Consider the following 19,812-nt stretch of genomic DNA (forward strand, 5'->3'; position numbering starts at 1 on the left):
TTTATTTCTTTAGCGTTTCTCAAGATTATCTAACCCCTCTGCCTTTTCTTATTAACACAGTGATTCAAGTAGCAGTAGCAAGAGTGGTAGTAATAGCTAATTTTTTCATCCCTTGCCCTAGACTGTGCTAAAGATTTACATGTAAACCAGTAGAAAGATGCTTTTACAGTCCCATTTTACAGAGGAGAAAACAGGCTAAGAAATGCTGTCACTTGTTATTTAGTTACTGAAAAAAAAACCTGAAAATTCTGACAAATGGATGTCTTATTCATGCTATACTAGTTTGAACATGGCTAAGGTGTCAGGCTGGGTGCATGCGTGCCCAGTAGCTCAGTCGTGTCCCACTCTTTGCGACCCCATGGACTCTAGCCTGCCAGGCTCCTCTGTCCTTGGAACTTCCCAGGCAAGAATACTGGAGAGCATTGCTGTTCCCTACTCCAGGAGATCTTCCTGACCCAAGGATTGAACCCACGTCTCATATGTCTCCTGCATTTGCAGGCGTGTTTCCAGTCTCATCGCCTGGGCAGCCCAGGGTGTCAGGTTGCCACATACTAAATCCCAAAACTCATCTTTGAGATAAAATGTTAGGAAGTAAGTAATAAATAATCATATTTATACATTTAATGTTAAACAAGATAGGCCCTTGTTTTGGGTTTTTCTTTTCAGTTATGGTTTCAACTGGCTTTTTTGCTTAACCAATTTTTTATCCATGTTGTGTTTATCCAAAGTTTTTTCTTCTTTATTAATGAATAGCATTGTACTGCATGAATTGTTGGTCTCTCCGTTCTATCCACACAGTTGGTTTATCCATTCACCTGTTGGTGGACATTCGAGTTGTTTCTACTGTTTTGGCTGTTATGGATAAGGATGCCATGAACATTCTTGGATAGATCTGTGTGTGGATGTATCTTTTCACTTTTCTTGTGTAAATACCTAAAAGTGGAGCTGCTCTGTCAACGTGGAGATGTTTCTTAAGCTGTTTTAGGTTTTCCAAAGTGGGCTTATTATTTTACCCTCCTCCCAGCAATGTGTGAGAGTTAGTGTTGCTCCCTGTATTTACCAGGGTTTGGAGATGGTAACTTTTTTGAGCCATTCTAGTGGCAATGTCACAGTATCTGACTATCGTTTTGTTACTCCATGTTGTTGGACACCTTTTCCTCTGCTTTATTGACCATTTGTATGTCTTCTGTGAAATTCTGTTCATCTTTGTACATATCTGTGATACTTAGAATGTCAAATGTATTTTTCTAAGACGGTTGAACCCAAACATCCCATCCCATATGGTCTTATTTAAAATGTGATTTTGTTCTTGCTTCACTGAGAGGGAGATGTGTGGTCTGTGTTCCCTCTCCTTGAACCTGAGTGGACCGTCACAACTGCCTGGACAGTGGGATGTGACAGAAATGACAGTTTGTTGTAAACGGAGGCTGAGACTGTTATAAAGAAGCACTGAAGCTTCTGCCGTGGTCTCTGAGACTGCTTGCTCTGGGGGAAGCCAGCTACCATGCCCAGTGACACACTGACGTGCCCACGAGGAAGGGACCAGGCTCCTGCCAGCACTGTCTCACAGCCGTGAGAATGAGCCTCCTTGGAAGGGACTCCTCTAACCCCAGGCAAGCCTTCAGGTGGTGGGGCCCTCTACCCTATAGCAGTGCCCTCATGAGTCAGAACCGCCCGGCCAAGCTGCTCCCAAATTCCTGGCCCCAGAAGCACCACTAGATGGTGAAAGTGAAAATGTTAGTCTCTGAGTCATGTCTGACTCTTGGCAGTCCCGTGGACTGTGACCCACCAGGCTCCTCTGTCCATGGGATTATCCTGGTAAGAATACTGGAGTGTGTGGCCGTTTCCTTCTCCAGGGGATCTTCCTGACCCAGGGACTGAACCCAGGTCTCCTGCACTGCAGGCAAATTCTATACCACTGAGCCACCTCAAATGGTTGTTACTGTTTCAAGGTGCATACATTTTAGAGTAGCTGTTACTCAGCCTCAGTAACTGGAGCCCTTAGCGTGACTGATCATATAATTACTCGACAATTCTTTTGTTACTGTTGTAGAGGAGCAGTTCCTATAGACAGCCTTTCTTAGAACACTAGTCTTTTGGAGAAAAAAAAAAAACCATGAAAATGGCCTCTGTGGTCAGGTTATTTGGAAGAGACATCCTTTTTGGAAATTCAGTGTGTATTTTAATATATACAGCTCTGGAAAGTTGCAGAGTTAAGTACCCATCCGGCTTTGAGTCCACTCTCTCAGCCTCTCTTGGTCACTGCAGTCCCTTCTTACAGAACCTGGTGGATAGAATCTCCTCTTCACAGGGCAGTTAGTTGTTCAGAGTGTGGCCTCCAAGATGGGTTCCCTGAGGCCACATCCCAGCCCCACCATGTACTCACTGTTTGGCCCGGGCAAGTTTCCTGACTTCCCCGCACCTCACTTTCCTCCTCTGTGAAAAGACCATTAATATTAGTAACTGCCGCTTCTCTGGTGGTGCAGAGGTTAAAGCATCTGCCTGCAGTGTGGGAGACCTAGGTTCAATCCCTGGGTTGGGAAGATCCCCTGGAGAAGGAAATGGCAACGCACTCCAGTATTCTTGCCTGGAGAATCCCATGGATGGAGGAGCTTGGTGAGCTACAGTCCACGTGTTGCAAAGAGTCGGACACGACTGAGTGACTTCACTTTCACTTTCACTTTCATAGGGATGTATGGCATTAACTTAAGTTTATGCATATAAAGGTGCTTAGAAGAGTGCCGAGTACCTGAGAAGCCCTCAATAAATGTTAATTGGCATTAATAATATCATCCTGATATGCATTTGCATTGTTCTTTTTGAGTCTTTCTGCCTCATAACATGGAAGTTATCATAGGTCGTTTTTAGCAATCTGCCTACAATTTTCATAGTGTTTTATGAGTTCCAATACAAGGCCCCTTATCTCATAACCCATTTTTTTTCCTCTTGTTAACAATGCACTGAGAATTATAAAGCATCCATTCATTCACCCTATGTTTATTAAACCCTGAACGCCACACACTCATCTCGAACCCAGGGCCGCACAACAGCCACGACTTAACACAGTCAGGGGCCCTGCTCCCAGAGCATATACTCCAGTGGAACGAGACAGACAGTAACCAAATGAAAGGGCAAGGTCACCGCAGCCCACAATGACTGCTGGGAAAAAGACAGACAGGCGCTGGGGCACGGAGTGGCCAGAGGAGGCCTTCTGCAGGCAGGAGAGTGAGACAAGGTGGGCGGGATGTCTCCTGGCCCTGGAGATGGAAGAGAATACACTGTGGGAGCAAGCCCCAGGCCAGGGCTGGCGATGAGGCTAAGAGACCTGAGACAAGGCCTTGCTCCCTGTGGGTGTGTGAAGACTCGTGCTTCTACAGTTCAGTTTTAAGGTGATACTTGTGTATCGTGTGTTATGTAACATGTGCGTGTTATTTATTCAGCCCCACTTCTGCATTGGTGCACGACCAGCTCTTGGGTTTGTTGAACTTGGAGCAGTGGGCTGGCCCTTGCTGCCACGTCTCGAGTGTGGGGTCAGGAGGTAGGGTGGGTTCCTGCATCCTTTCCTTCGACGCCTGCTGACGGCACTCCTCCGGGTGCGGGCTGTCGCGGGGGTGTGCCGACTGCCCTTTAATAAGCACCCCCGTTGGACTGTGTCAGGATGGTTGCTGGGCCCAAGGCCATGGTTCTGCTCTCCAGCTGAGGGCGCAAGGCAAGGGTGCAGGGCTCCTCTGTGACTCCTCTCTGTTTTCAGGCGGAATCCTGCTGTGTAAGTAAATGATATAACTGCTGATTTTTCATCTTTAGGTCTAAGCTGGAACCAGAACCAAACGCAAAGACAAGAGAATCCATGTCTTCTGAGAAAGTTTCACAGAGTCCATCAAAAGACTCTGAAGAAAAACCTATCCCTGAAGAATATCCAGGTATGAATTAAAATCAAAATCACGCCTTGCGTCTCTTCCTTATGACGTATGGGCAAAAATACAAAGCAGAACAATAAGGACCACAGCCCCGAACCTCTTGTGGTGCTTGCGTTTGCATGAAGGCAAGGAAACGTGGCAGCGGCAGCCTTTTTCTGGTCACAGCTGGATCTTAATGACCACTTCAAGGGTGGGACGGGAGGGGCCCCCCGGACACCTGGGCGCCAGCAGGGTCTAAAGAAAGGGCCTGAGTCTCCATGCACTGGTGGGGTGGGGACTGGAGCCTTAGAACCCAGAGGAACATCAGAGATCTCTGCTTGTCAGTCTCAGGAATGGTAGGGCGCTGCCTCCCCTGCGCCCGTGTCAGCGCTGACCTTATGTGGACCTGACCATCCTGCCTCGGGTGGGGTGTGTGATGTCAGCAGGCTCCGTCAGCCAACTGAGCCAGTGTAACGCACGTCTGGGTTTATATGCTTCGTGTCTTCATGTTTGCTGGCCAGCCTGTCTTAGAGCACCTCCTGACCCACACGGGATGCTGGATAAACACAGTCTGTCTGTACAGCCTGTAACACAGGCAAGTGTACAGAGCGCCGTTGGGGACGTCTTAAGTCCCTGTGTCTGGCCGGGGTGGCAGTGTGTGTAGGGGATGCGTGCTTAGTGTGCTCCATACCTCGGCACTGGACAGCAGGGTGAGCGCTTGCTGTGCGTGGATCCCAGGATGCTGAGGCCCACGAGTCTCCCCACCTCCCCTCCTCGCCTTCCCTCCTGTACTCGCACAGTGGCACTCGGTTACTGCACACCTCCCAGGTGCTACCTAGGTGCTGTCCTGAACCTTCATAGACGTCACCACCATCCTTACAGCAGCCCTCTCAGATGGATTTCATGAACTTGTTTTTTCTTAAGATGAGCCTTCCAAAAGGCCCTGAGAGGACCATTGCACAGAGGGCTACGTTTGGACAGGGTCCCTCCAGGTGCTCTGTTGAAACAGATTGTTCAGGGGCTCAGGAAGCAAAATAGGGATAGTTAAGAGGCTGCTAATGGAGAAGGCAATGGCACCTCCAGTACTCAAATCCCAGGGACGGGGGAGCCTGGTGGGCTGCCGTCTATGAGGTCGCACAAAGTCAGACATGACTGAAGCGACTTAGCAGCAGCAGCAGCAGCAGCAGCAAGAGGCTGCTAAAGTCTCCCAGAAACAAGATGATGGTGGATCACACCAAGCATGGGTAGCCAGGGCCTGAGGGAGAAGGGGTAGAGTTCTGGATATATTTTGAAAGTCGAGCACAGAATCTGCTTCCTGGATGTGGGGCATGAGGAGGAGACGGGTCAAGGAAGGGTGCCGTGGTTGTTTGCAGCGGGAAGAAGGTGGCTGCCCTTCACTGAGATGTGAGAGGCTGAGGAGGGACAGGGTAGGGTTGCCCGGCCCATAGGTTGAACAGGGAGGTGGGTCTGTGCAGCTGGAGGCCAGGGGACAGGTCTGTAGATCACATGAGACAGGCTGGGATGCCCCAAGGAATGAGGGTTGGTAGAAGGAGGATGAAGGGCTATGCCTCCTGCCACTTGTGATCCTCCCTGCTGTTTCTCCCCGGCACTTGTCTCTACCCTTCTACATGTTTTTCTCATTTATACTCTTTATGGTCTGTCTTCCGAGCTAAACCTGAGTCCCACGAGGACAGAAATTTCTGTATGTGCTTTGCTCACTGCTGTAACACTGGTACCCAGAACAATACCTAGCACATAGGAGGTGCTCGTTAAATCTTTGTTGAAAAGAATGAATGAACGAATGAGCAACTGAAAGAATGAATGAAGCCTCTGTCTGGAATACTGACTGCTTTTAGTTGCTGCGGAACTATTTCCTGAAGCAAAAGGAACTTAATGCCTCTGGGTGGTAGAAAACAAATGGTCAGAGTGAAAGAGCGTCATTCCTCACAGTTTATGTTTTTATCCTAAAGTCGCTATTTGGATACTTTATAATCATGCAGTTATCTCCTGACTAAGCCATCCCCACAAAATATTCAGAGCGCGCGCTCCCATTTGGCTTTTGACCAGCACATGTAGGAGCCGAGTGGTGTGAAGAATGTCTCCCTGGAGGTCGTCAGCATCCCAGCTGCAGCAGTTAGTGGCACTGCCAAGCACCAGTTCCCCCATTTGCTAAATGAAGACCCCTGCGTCTCCCCTCTCCACCTCCACCACCACTTGGTCAGGCCTCTCTCTCCCCCCAGGCATCCCGGCCCCTGCTTCTGCTGGCCTCACTGTCCCCACAGCTCCACCCAGCCACCCTTTCATCCATGGTCGTTAGCTGATGCTTATTTCACAGTCATCACTTTCCTGGTTACATAGAGTCCCTGCTACTGCTGCTAAGTTGCTTCAGTCGTGTCCGACTCTGTGCAACCCATAGACGGCGGCCCACCAGGCACCCCCGTCCCTGGGATTCTCCAGGCAAGAACACTGGGTTGCTATTTCCTTCTCCAGTGCGTGAAAGTGAAAAGTGAAAGTGAAGTCTCTCAGACGTGTTGGACTCTTCGCGACCCCATGGACTGCAGCCTACCAGGCTTCTCCATCCATAAGATTTTCCAGGCAAGAGTCCTAGAGTGGGTTGCCATTACCTTCTCTGTAGATTCAGATTTTATGACCCTTAGAGTCCCAGAGGGTCATAAAATCTGAGTTGGTGCTCATTAAAAATGTGCAAACTTTATGTACAAGTTGCTGCATGTATAACAAGCTTTCTCTGCTTCATTTTGTATGTTTTTCCTGAAAGAAAACTTTACCATTGCTGCACCCCACCTTTATCTATTTCCTGTGCGTGGAGATGTGCCATCCTTCCTTTTGAGTGAGAGAAGGGGAAGCATTTGGTTGCAGCATGATGTCATGGAAGGACTGTGAACCTTGGTTTCAGTCTGGCCGCTGTCCTGCACGTGGACAAGTTACTTGAGCTCTGAGCCACCACATACAGTATCACATAGCCACGGTTGTGAGCACTTCAGGAGCCTAGTATAAAGGGCTAAGCAGTGTCTGGCACATTGGTTTGTGGAGCCAGCTATGAAGCAATCCATTGCTTGACACTGAGGTTTGGCAGGATTCTTTATCGGATGAACATTGAAAGTGGATTAATAGGCTGACCAAGGTAGCAGAGGCAATTAGGAAGGAAGTTTTTTCTATTAATAAACAGCCTGGTATTGTATACAGAAAATTTAAAGAGCTCCACCAATAAAGACAAGTAGTAAATGAGTTTCAGCAAGGTTGTGGGATACAAAACCATTAAACAAAAATTTCATTTCTTTATACGCAGTGAACAATCCAGAAATGAAATGTAAAAAGCAGGAATTCCCTTATGATAATATCAAAAAGGATAAACTAAACAGAAGTGTAAGGCTTATACTTTGAAAGCTACAAATCATTGTTGAAAGAAATTTAACATGATCTAAATACACCTAACAGAAGCAGAAGATATTAAGAAGAGGTGGCAAGAATATACAGAAGAACTATACAAAAAAGATCTTCATGACCCATTTAACCACGATGGTGTGATCACCAGCCTAGAGCCAGACATCGTGGAATGCAAAGTCAAGTGGGCCTTAGAAAGCATCACTATAAACAAAGCTAGTGGAGGTGATGAAATTCCAGTTGAGCTATTTCAAATCCTAAAAGATGATGTAGTGAAAGTGCTGCACTTAATACGCCAGCAAATTTGGAAACCTCAGCAGTGGCCACAGGACTGGAAAAAGTCAGATTTCATTCTAATCCCAAAGAAAGGCAATGCCAAAGAATGCTCAAACTGCCACACAATTGCACTCATCTCACGCGCTACCAAAGTAATGCTCAAAATTCTTGAAGCCAGGCTTCATCAGTACGTAAACTGTGAACTTTCAGATGTTCAAGCTGGATTTAGAAAAAGCAGAGGAACTGGAGATCAAATGGCCAACATCCGTTGGATCAAAGAGAAAAGAAAGAGAGTTCCAGCAAAACATCTACTTCTGCTTTATTGACTACGCCAAAGCCTTTGACTGTGTGGATCACAACAAACTGTGGAAAATTCTTCAAGAGATGGAAATACCAGACCACCTGACCTGCCTCCTGAGAAATCTGTATGCAGGTCAGGAAGCAACAGTTAGAACTGGACATGGAACAACAGACTGGTTCCAAATAGGAAAAGGAGTACCTCAAGGCTGTATACTGTCACCCTGCTTATTTAACTTACATGGAGAGGTCATCATGAGAAATGTTGGGCTGGATGTAGCACAAGCTGGAATCAAGATTGCCGGGAGAAATATCAATAACCTCAGATATGCAGATGACACCACCCTTATGGCAGAAAGTGAAGAGGAACTAAAAAGCCTCTTGATGATAGTGAAAGAGGAGAGTGAAAAAGTTGGCTTAAAACTCAACATTCAGAAAATAAGATCGCAGCATTGAATCCTATCACTTCATGGCAAATAGATGGGGAAACAGTAGAAACAGTGAGAGACTTTATTTTCTTGGGCTCCAAAATCACTGCAGATGGTAACTGCAGCCATGAAATTAAAAGACGCTTGCTCCTTGGAAGAAAAGCTATGACCAACCTAGACAGCATATTAAAAAGCAGAGACATTACTTTGCTAACAAAGGTCTGTCTAGTCAAAGCTATGGGTTTTCCAGTAGTCATGTATGGATGTGAGAGTTGGACTGTAAGAAAGTGATGCTAAAGAATTGATGCTTTTGAACTGTGTGGTGGTAGAAAAGACTCTTGAGAGTCCCTTGGACTGCAAGGAGATCCAACCAGTCAATCCTAAAGGAAATCAGTCCTGAGTATTCATTGGAAGGACTGATGCTGAAGCTGAAACTCCAGTAGTTCGGCCACCTGATGCAAGGAACTGACTCATTGGAAAAGACCCTGATGCTGGGAAAGATTGAAGGTGGGAGGAGAAGGGGACAACAGGATCAGATGGTTAGATAGCATCACTGACTCAGTGGAAATTAGTTTGAGTAAACTCTGGGAGTGGGTGATAGACAGGGAAACCTGGCATCCATGGGGTCACAAAGAGTCTGGACAAGAATGAGCGACTGAACTAAACCAAAACAAATAGAAAGGGGCTTCCCTGGTGGCTCAGATGGTAACGAATCTGCCTTCAACGCAGGAGACACGGGTTCAATCCCTGGGTTGGGAAGATCCCCTGGAGAAGGAAATGGCAGCCTACTCCAGTGTTCTTGCTTGGAGTGTCCCTTGGACAGAGAAGCCTGGAGGATTGCAGTCCATGGGGTCGCAAAGAGTCGAATATGACTGAGCGACTCACATGCAAACAGAAAAGCATCTCAAGTTAATGAATCAGAAGAATTAATGTTGTTCAGATGGTAGTACACCCCAAAATGATCCGCAGTTTCAGTGCATTCCTTATCAGAATCCCAGCTGATTTCTTTGTGAAAATTGACAAGTTGATTCTAAAATCATGAGGAAGAGTAAGGAACTCAAGAAAACCAAACTGTCATGAAAAGGAACAAAATAGGAGGTCTCACACTTCCCAATTTCAAAACAGACAACAGGGCAACAGTAATCAGGACAGGGATGCCTGCACAGAGATGAGCATGAATGAATGGGGACAGAACTGAGAATCCAGAAATAACGCCATGTGGCTCTGGCCAGTTGATTTCCTTCAAGTGGGCAAAAACAGTCTCTTTAACAATTGGTGCTGGGAAAATTGGATATCTACATGCAGAAGAACAAAGATTGACACTTGAGTCACACCATTCATTAAAGCTAACTCAGAATAGACCAAAGGCCTTTACAGAGCTAAAACCCTAAAACTTGTTAAAAAAAACAAAACAACAACAACAAAAACCCAGGGCTAAATCGTCCTGATCTCAGATTTGACGAAGAATTAACAAGGAAAGAAAGTGAAAAAAGCCCGTGGAATGGGAGAAAATATTTGAAAATCACAGACCTAATAAGGGATCTGTATCTAGAACATGGAAAGGACTTTTACAAGTCAGTAAGAAAACGACAACCCAGTTTTTAAATGGGCAAAGTGGACTTCAGGAGGTGGTGGTGGTCCTGAGAAATGAGTCTGGACCTGAAAAGGGGGAAGCTTAGAATGTTCCAGGCCGAGGGAACAGCATGAGTAAATACTCAGAGGCCACAAAGCTCAGGGGAGGTGTGGAATGCAGTCAGTGGAGGAAAGCACTTCTGGGTCAGTAAAACTCACAGAAAGGGGAGGAGAAGTGGGCCTTGAGGTCAGGGGGGCCAGAATGCAGGGGGCCTTGAGTGCTGGACCACGGAACCGGGACTTGAGTCTCTCGGCATCAGGACAGGCGGGAGGTCTGGCCAAAGCACTGGTGTTTGGGGTGCCATGCTTCAAGTTGATTCTTAACTGCTACAGGTCAGGATGGCTCCAGGTGGCTGCAAAGGAGAGCGTGAGTTCTGTTAACAGACTTCCCATTCTAGCTCAGAATGGTTTATACCTGATTCTGATGTGAGTGATGTTTCTGTTTCTAATTTTGGTGTTCTTATCCTTAAAACACATAGAAGTAAAAGCTCAAGATGGATACCATAATGAGGTCAAGTACAAGGTAGAGGCTGGAGAAGGGAATGGCAGTCTGCTCCAGTGTTCTTGCCTGGAGAATTCCATGGACAGAGAAGCCTGGGCTCTGGCGGGGGTGGGGTGTACATGTGTCATTTATAAATACGATGATAGTTCTGGCTAAAAAGAAAAAAGCCATTTTCTAAAAACATGCACAAAGTCATGGACATATTTTCAGTAGGTTTCCCATATTTTTCTCATTTGCTTCTTTTTTTCCCCCTTCTCTATAAGGATAGTGTTAAAAAAAGTTAGTGCACATTTAATTTTCTTTTTTTGTGATGACATATCCAGAATAATAACTGTACTTTGTACACAGATCTGCCTAATCTGCTTTCTGTAAACTGACGCCATCATTATATTCTTTTCCTTTATCAGTCTCCAGACAAAAACTCTGGACTTCTGCCTGTCTCATGGGACTGAGAGCAGCCATGGGAATTTTACTGAGATCGAGGAGGGAAAGAAGCAGTATTTGCCTTTTAAGTACTTGGCAACCCGCTCATAAGCCCAGAAGCACTGCTGAGACAGCAGACAACTCCTTCGGGGAGCTGTGCTATTGGTCTGCTGCCTCAGAGGTCTGGTCCATGTCTATGTGATCATGATGAAAACATTCTCTAGGTTAAAATGTTCCTACACCACCAGTCAGCAGTCTGTTACCAGGTTCCTGTCCTGGAATACATCAGAGTGCACCAAAGCATGGACTGGCACACGTACTAGCAGAAGTACAAGGTTTACCAGTGGAGTTAGTTACACAGAGAATTCCTTACAGTGGGATATTATGCAGCAATTTAACAGAATGAAGTAGAAACTTCCCTGGTGGTTCAGTGGCTAAGACTGCATGTTCCCAGTGCAGGGCGTTCAGGTTCCATCCCTGGTCAGCGAACTAGACCCCCCAGGTGTCAGAACCAAGACTTTGCATGCTACAGCTAAAGATCCCACAGGCTGCAGCTACGACCTGGTGCAGCTAAATAAATAAATATTTAAAAGTTAAAGAACAAGGGAGATCTATGTGGAGTGACATAGGAAAATCACCAAGATGCACTGTGAAGTTATAAAAAGCAAGTTTTAGAACAGTATGTTACCATTGATATACCTGTGAAAAGCAAATTATTAATACCACACTCGCAGAACTGTAAATTATTTCTGGGCTGGCGTGGGGGCAGGGGAGGCAGGGAATTGCTTATCTATTGGTATGTGAACATGCCAGAGACAGCCTGCGAGGCCGCATCACAGCACCAATGAGTGATTACTTCTGGGAGGGAAGAGCATGAGGGATGGTATGTCATTTCCTGTATTTTAATGAAATACAGGAAACATTTTAATGAAATTGCCCATACATTTGACAGTCTTTAAAAAGCAGAGGGAAGGATGTAAGTGTGTGAGTATGTGTTTTGAGGTAAAGTCCACTTGAAAACTGGTCCTGAAAAACATCCATATGGTTTGTGACCATTGCTGAGATCACGGCAATACTGAAACTGTATGTGGGTCCCCTTTTGACACACGTATACACACACACACACACAGCACAGGCCCAAACATTGTAAAGGATCACGCCACAGTACTTGAATATTAACCGAGAGATAATCGAATATGGATGGACAAAGCTCTACAATTTTGCTTCAACTCAGGTTTTTTAATATGCTTGCCTCCTAAGCCAACCTGTTCTAAAGTGACTATTTTCCTTTCTATCTATTTATTTATTTTTTAAACAGAAAAGGTTCCAGTCGAAGCACAACCTGAATTGGGAAGCTGGGGAGATGGCAAAGGTGAAGATGAATTATCCCCAGAGGAAATACAAATGGTAATGCTATTCTCTTCCTAATCGTGTGTTTTTAACTAGTTTTAGGAAGAATATTTCATTGAATAGAAGGTCATCCTAAATGCTCTTACCCTTACTTTTATGCTGAGTTTTAAAAATTATAGTTCAGATACAATTTTCCACTTGATTTCCTAATTCTTAGTACACTTTTCATATGCTTTAAATTTGCAATAGCATAATTAAGGAAGAAATTGCCTTAGAATAACATTACTAATATTAGATGTCTTTTTGGCAGCAGTAAAATAGTCTTCTAAATGAATCTTTTATAATCATTGCTGTGGTGCTTTTTAATTGTTTGAATTGCTGGTATATGATAATGTAAAGAAAGCATAAGTAATGACTGCAAATGACAAGTACCACTTTAGCTGCTAATTTCACCTTTTAGTTACCCATCCCCTAGTTACCAACTGCAGCTTATTATCTCTGGTTGAATTTCAGAAGAAAAGTGATAGACGTGGTCAGAGCCCCAGTCTAGTCCGTTTACAGCAGGGCCCGGGGCAGGGGAGGAGGAGCTGGGCCGTGCCCTCGTGTGTGTGTGTGTGTGCGTGTGTGTGTGTGCACATGCATGTACACGCACACGCGCGTGCATGCAGAAGAAGGGCTGTGGTGTGCGTGCTGTACTCATGGCAGGATCAGAGGGCCACATTGGGTGGTAGCTGCTGCTCACTGGAGCCTCATACATGCTTTGTACTTGGGGCTGTTTGACAAACATTTGTTCTCTTGGATGAGCAGTTTCCCTTTAAATCATCTCAGAAGTGTGACACTGATTCCAGTGATACCATTAGCCTCGACTTTTCTGGGACTTGCTCTGGGGGCACTCCCTCGGAGGCTGTGGGACTTTCTTTGGAACAAGAGGCAGAGCTCCTTGTGTCCTTGATAGACAAAAATAATTCTGAGCTCAGGAAGTAACTTAGATACCTTAAAGCGGCCTGCCAGGCCCCTGCTTCTGTCATGGTCCAGATGCACCTCCAGTTTGGGGTATGTGCTCGTTGCTCCCCAGTACAGCAAGCATACCACCCAGAGGCCTGCACACGACTCCAAGCAGCAGTCCTCGCTAGCCAGTCCAGTTGGGAGAGGTTGAGGATGACGGCCAGGGCAGGCAGTGAGGGCAGAGATGAGAAACGGGAAGTGGGCAAGACTTGGTGATCCGAGGAGGGCAGCTGGGCGTGAGAGAGAGAGGGAGGAGAGAGCCGGGAGGTTTCTAGCCTGGGGACGCAGGATGCCGGCAGTCAGGGGGTGATGCCCTCTGTCGGGGGCAGGTTTGGGTCCTGGGAGGTGTCTGGTGGGCGCTGGGATCCCGGGCCTGGGGCTCCGGCTGGAGACGGGACCGTGGGAGACCCCTGAGAGCAGGTGTTTGAAAGCACATCCACAGTGGAGAGAGACACACGCCACCTGGGACACAGGGCCGGAGCAGGTCAAGGCGGAGAAGCCAGCAGACTAAAGGGCAGTTGGATCATGCTCCCCTATAGCTAGATGATGGCCAAATTGTCTGAAACCTCATAGTTCTTCAGTTTATACAAAATAAGTTTATAACTGAAAATGATGTCGTGTGTTCCCCCAGATCATGTAACATGACCACCCTATCTTTGCTAGAGATAAAAATAAGTACAGCACTGTCCCTTCATTAAGAAAGAATACATATGTGTTTAGGCAGAACTTAGCTTCTATTTCAGGGTTTATTTTTTTAAACATGCTGCCCCACTTCATAAAGGAAGTAGCTAGAGGAATGGCAGGCAGTTGTTTGCCAGTTGTTGCCTTCCCCCCACCCCCACCGGGCAGTGGTGAGCAGCAGCGGCTTGTTAACATCCCCAGGTGTGGGCTCAGAAGTTGTTGGCTGCACGGGGGCTGGACCAGAGGAGGGCTGGCAGCTAGGATATCTGTGATCAGCAGATGCTCGGCCCCAGGGAGAGATGAGGCAGCAATGTGAGCTGTGAGACAGAGCAAGTGTTGAATCCTCTGTATCACTTACTGCCTCTGTAATTTTGGGGCAAGAGGCTGAGCCTCACTGCACCTGAGCTTGGGAGGGTGACAGGGTTGTCAGGAATGGGGTCATGTATATATGAGCGCCCAGCGGAGTGCAGGGCACAGAGCAGCTGCTTCAGCGGATGTTTCCTCGCCAACAGTGAGAGATTATTGCTGGGCCCATGAGGTTCTGCGTTCCCTGCATGTTCAGAGGGTGATGTAACTGATGCGTATGAGAAACACGTTCATATTGTGAGGCTCGTCTTTCCATAATGACGGCTGGAGCACCATGTGTGCCTTCCTTGTGCTGTCTTGACGGAAGTATCGTCCAAAAACGTGCCAGCGACCATTCCCAATAATGCTAGCTACCTCGGCGTCACGAGATCAGTGACCCTAGCGATCAGAGCCAGCGGGGCCTCCCTCTCTAATTTTTATTGCGTTATTGCAAGAGGATGGGGCAGAAGGCTGTTCCATTCAGCACTGTTATGACAGGCTGTTTGATGTTCACTTCACTCCTTTCTTAATGGAGGCTCATAGCCAAGTACCATACCTTACAGTCCGACTGACCTGAATCTTATTTAAAAGGCTCAACCCTGAAAAATGAAGGAAAAGAAATGCCACACTATTGGTTTTAAATTGGAAAGTGTTATAGCAAATTGTGGTCATAATTCATAGTCACTGTTTTGGAATTTTTCCTCAGGGTAAAATAATGAATTAAGCTCTATAATAGCAATTTAATCCATTATTTCACCCACATGAGCTGTTGATACTCGTTCCAGAATGGCTGCGGAGCATTATGTAATTCTTCACACATTTCCATTCATCACTCGTGGTACAGGTATATTAATACCCCTGGGTTACTATAAGCAGATGTTTTGTGGTCAGGCTGAGTGGAACCAAATTGTTTTCTGTTGTTGCACAGAGAAAAATACCTCCTTTTTGAGCTCACCTTCATTTCACTTACCTCCAGTGAAACCACTGCACTTAGTAATATATTTCTTTGGGGTAAGTTTTAAAGACATGAGTGACTTCTGCTCTTCAATTTGCCTGAAAAGTGCCCCTTGCCCCTGTGCCGTGAGGCAGGCGCCTGGAAGCCCCAAGTGGGTGGCTGCAGGGCCTGTGGCCTGTGGCTACGCTCGGCTTACACACTGGGAACATGAGCATTGTTGATAGAATCTGAGCACCACACGGGTGAAAGCTGGGGTGTAGACCCTGGGAAGGTTTGCTGGGGCACAGGTGGAGGTCAGGGTGAGGGGCACGGAGCCACAGGTGTGAAGGTGTCTGGCACAGACAAAACGTAACTGGAAGAGCCCCGAGCAGGTCTGGGGAGTGGGCTCCAAGCTGAGGGAGCAGGCTGCCCTCTGGGCCAAGCCCCCCATGGGTCCACCGTGTTGCTCTAGTGAACTCTTCTTAGGTCTTTGCAGCGCAGATATTTCTCCTCATTTGACACTCAGAGGCCTTGGGAGGAGTGATTTTCTTTTTCTGGATTAGAAAAGGGTTTCTGTAACAACGCATGCACAGTGTGGATCTGCAGCCTTTAAACCAGACTATAAACCCTTTTGGGAGGTCCTGTTGGAAAGTCTGACCGACTTCTAAATGGCATAAAGCAGTTAAATCGTATCACCTGCTATGCCCAGCAGTGTCTGAGCACTTGAGCATTTATTAGTTTAGGCGCCCCATGTGGTAGGGACTTGTAACCGCGATACCCGCCACTGTTCTTGGGAGTTGCTGGGGGTCTGCACTGAGGGAAAGCACTGTATTCTGGGGTGCGGTCTAAACAGTATAGAGTGGAAAGGCCCAGAGAGGCAGGCTGGCTGCTGTCATTTCTCCCCGGGCTGGGCCTGCCCACCCTCCCCGTCATCTAGGCCTCTCAGCCCCCTTTTCAGGGACACAGAGATGGAGGAAGACGCCGGCAGGTGTGCCTTCCCAGGGCTTGGAGGTCTGCCTGTCCTTGGTGCTGATTGTGGGGCTGCGGCTGCACGGTGCCTGTGTGGTGCCCGGGAGCCCCGCTGTGAGTGCTGTGCGTGGACTCCTCACGCCTGAGAGACTGGAGGGACCCGGAGCCATGTGGTCCTCTCGAACTTGAGACCGGGCTGCTGTGCTGCATGCTTAGTCACTCAGTCGTGTCCAACTCTGTGCGACCCCATGGATCGTAGATCGTAGCCCGCCAGGCTCCTCTGTCCATGGGGATTCTCCAGGGAAGAAGACTGGACTGGGTTGCCATGCCCTCCTCCAAGGAATCTTCCCAACCCAGGGATTGAACCCACGTCTCCCACGTTGCAGGTGGATTCTTTACCGACTGAGCCACCAGGGAAGCCCAGGGCGGGGCCTCCAAAGCGTTTAATGACTCATTTTGCATATCCAGAATCTGAGTCCTGGAGAGATGACGTAACAAGAATTAACACTCATAGAGGTAAAGTTGTTACCAACTCTATTAAGTACTCCAGTTACCCCTAGTCTAGTGATGAAGACAGAGGCACTGAGAGGGTGTTACCCGCCCAAGGGCAAACAGCTTAGAAGATAGAGGAGTCTTCCCTCCCCACCCTCAGGATCAGGCAGAAAGGATACGAATTACCCACCATGTCTGTTCACAAAGAGAAACTGACCGCCACACAGAAGGCCAGTGGCTGGTCCAGGGTCAGCGAGGGAGTCCCCCTGAGGACACAGGAAATGGGTCACTGGAGCCCCTGGCATATCCCCCACCTCCCCTGGTGTTGGTGGCTCCCTGCCTCACTCAGCATGTGAGAGAGGAGGTGTACAGGTTTGGTGCCCTGACAGCCTTGGAAACCACCCTGCCTGTGCAGGGGACTGTGGGCAGCAGCCTGGCCACTGCCTCATCGACCGGCCAGATCGCGATAAAAGGCTCCCGGGCACTGGGCTGTGGGAAGCAGGTTCTGTTGTGTTGTTTTTTCGTAAATGCAGTTTCATTGTAACTTCCGCCCGTGAATGGAGCCTGCTCTCCTTAAAGCTGGCCATAGGCACACCTCTCCCCTCATCCCACCTTACTCCTTGCTCCCTTCAGGCCTTTGTTTCTCTCACTTCCTCCAGGGACGGGGCATTTCTCAGGTAACTTTAAGAACCCATCTGGCAGGAAGTCAGAGCCAGAATGTGATCCACTCCTGACACAGCTAACCGGGAGCCCTGCAGAGGAAACAGTAACACAAAGGCCTGAATGGAAGCCACATGCCCTTCAGCTGGGGAGGGAAAAGAAGCAAGCTTTGTTCCCAAGGAACATTCCAGTGTTAAACCACCTCAAACCACTAGTTAATTTTGTTTAGGAATAGTTCAAAAGCATGAAAGGACTGTAGATTTAAAAGGTTAGGCCCATATTTTGTCATTAGAAAAATTCAAAGAAAATGCCCCCTGCCAAAAGGAAAAATCCAAAACCTGAGTAAAGTACCTGAGAGAATTAGTTAAATTAGCACCCACATGCTGAAGTAATTATATTTTTTTTCTTAAATACTAGACTGCTGACAATTAATGGAGCTGATTCTTTCAAACTCAGGAGTGAGGTTATAGTCTCTTAAATCGCCTTTTTGATGCACAGTTAGGAGGGCCATCTCAGTACCATGTCAGCAGCCGGCAAGGCAGCCTGCTGTGGTTGGGGTGGCCCTTCAGGGGGGCTTCCCCAGAACTCCCCCAACCCCTTGCCACCCACCCCCCGCTCCATCTTCTGACCCGGTGGGTCTGGGTTGGAGTGGAGGCCTGTGTGTGGAGTGGCTCCATGCTCATGGTACAGGGGTGGAACGGACCAGATCACCTAGACCAAAAGGGAGGGAGGGCAGACCCAGGGAGAGAGATGTGAGGGCGGACCTTAGACAGCAGGGAAGGCATGAACCCAGCAAGGGTGCCGAGGAAACCTGGCAGAGCAGCGCGGGGAGGCGCCAGCCAGGATAGCACGGCTGCTCCCCGGCAGAGGCAGAGCACAGCGCGCCCAGGTGAGCCGAGCCCCCGCCCCTCATCGTCCTCATCCCTTTTACTGTACTAGGGCAGGGTGGCCTGGTCCTCAGCTGCATTTCCAGCCTCTGCAGGCCAAGAGCTCCCTTCTCTTCCCTGCACAGTGCCCGGCACAGGGGTGCCTCAGAGAACATTTGCAGGTGTGACTGCAGCTGGAACAGGTGTGTGGGTCCAGTACGGTTCCCACCCTCAGGCAGCTCACAGTCACACAGAAGGGTGGAGACACACACAACGTGGTACACGCATCACAGGGATGACCCACACTTCTCCACGCTCGCCATCAGTCATTAAAGTCAGCTTGTATGCTTGCGGTTCAAACGAGTGAGATGAGAAGTCTGGCCTCAGGCAGCCCCGCTGTACTGCAGGGTTTCATTTTCTTCCTGCAGCCTGGCTATCCTCACGTGAATGCTCAAGGTCTTCCAGCAACGCTGACTCACTCCGTGCTGGAAAGGGGCTCCAGCGTGATTCTCAGTGGGCGGATCAGAGAGTTCTGCACAGACTCGCTGTGCTAGACACTTGCCTTTGGCTGGGTTGCTCTGAGACTCGAGTTCAGTGTGACATTATCTTTAATGTGTGTGTTTCCTTACAGTTTGAACAAGAAAATCAGCGCCTGATTGGTGAAATGAACAGCCTGTTTGATGAAGTGAGGTATGTGTGGGGGGTTCCCGGGTGAGCAAATGGCCTAGTTTACAACTTTCCCAGAAAGTAGAAACTTTATTCATTTAGTTTGGTGCTCAGGCATCCACATGTGGCCCTTGGGCCAAATGTAGCTACCCCTGCCCCCAGGCCCCCGCCCTCTGTAAGGAGGCTGCCCGAATTCACTGCCCCTCAACTTGTGGGGCTGTGAGGTACCCTCTGTGGGCCACTACCAGGCTCCCAGGTGCTGCAGCCCCATCTGAGAGGTCATGATGGCACGTGTCACGACGGCTGCCAGGAGGGGACTGTCTGCATCTAGCTACCCTAAGATGAAAGGGGTTAATAAAGTGTAGATAGGGACGGCTGCCCAGAGAAGGCAATGGCACCCCACTCCAGCACTCTTGCCTGGAAAATCCCATGGACGGAGGAGCCTGGTAGGCTGCAGTCCATGAGGTCACTAAGAGTCGGACACGTCTGAGCGACTTCACTTTCACTTTTCACTTTCATGCATTGGAGAAGGAAATGGCAACCCACTCCAGTGTTCTTGCCTGGAGAATCCCAGGGACGGGGGAGCCTGGTGGGCTGCCGTCAATGGGGTCACACAGAGTCAGACACGACTGAAGTGACTTAGCAGCAACAGGGACGGCTGGCAGAGGGAAGCCCTGCAGAGGGCTCCACTGGGGTCTGGCTGCTCCCTGACCAGGCTATCAGCCACGCAGAAGGCCCGTGGCCATGGCCCACACGAATAGGGCCACCACCCAGCCCTCCAGTGAAAGCGCTCGGGCCTGCTGCCCTGGGAGTGCCAGGCGTGTTCTGGAAAGACATGCTGAAACTCATGTTGCATCGTGGCCACTTCCCAAAAGGAGGCGTCCTGACGGGTCAGCCTCGCAGCCCTGGAGACTGAGTACAGGGTTTCCCCTGACCGCCGCCCTGGGCTCTTCCGCGGCCTCTGCCCTCATAGGCAGGCCTCCCAGTC

General features: G+C 48.4%; 1 protein-coding gene across 1 annotated transcript in view; it reads left to right on the forward strand.

The window, feature by feature from the left end:
• STX18 (syntaxin 18) overlaps nucleotides 1-19,812 on the forward strand; it is a 119,473-nt gene that overhangs the window by 94,009 nt on the left and 5,652 nt on the right. The window contains exons 6-8 of the mRNA XM_052641841.1: nucleotides 3,805-3,920; nucleotides 12,175-12,263; nucleotides 18,790-18,848. Coding sequence (XP_052497801.1) covers nucleotides 3,805-3,920; nucleotides 12,175-12,263; nucleotides 18,790-18,848 — 264 coding nt within the window. The remainder of the gene's footprint in view (nucleotides 1-3,804; nucleotides 3,921-12,174; nucleotides 12,264-18,789; nucleotides 18,849-19,812) is intronic.

Source organism: Budorcas taxicolor, chromosome 6, assembly GCF_023091745.1.
Source record: "Budorcas taxicolor isolate Tak-1 chromosome 6, Takin1.1, whole genome shotgun sequence".
NCBI classification, from domain to species: domain Eukaryota; kingdom Metazoa; phylum Chordata; class Mammalia; order Artiodactyla; family Bovidae; genus Budorcas; species Budorcas taxicolor.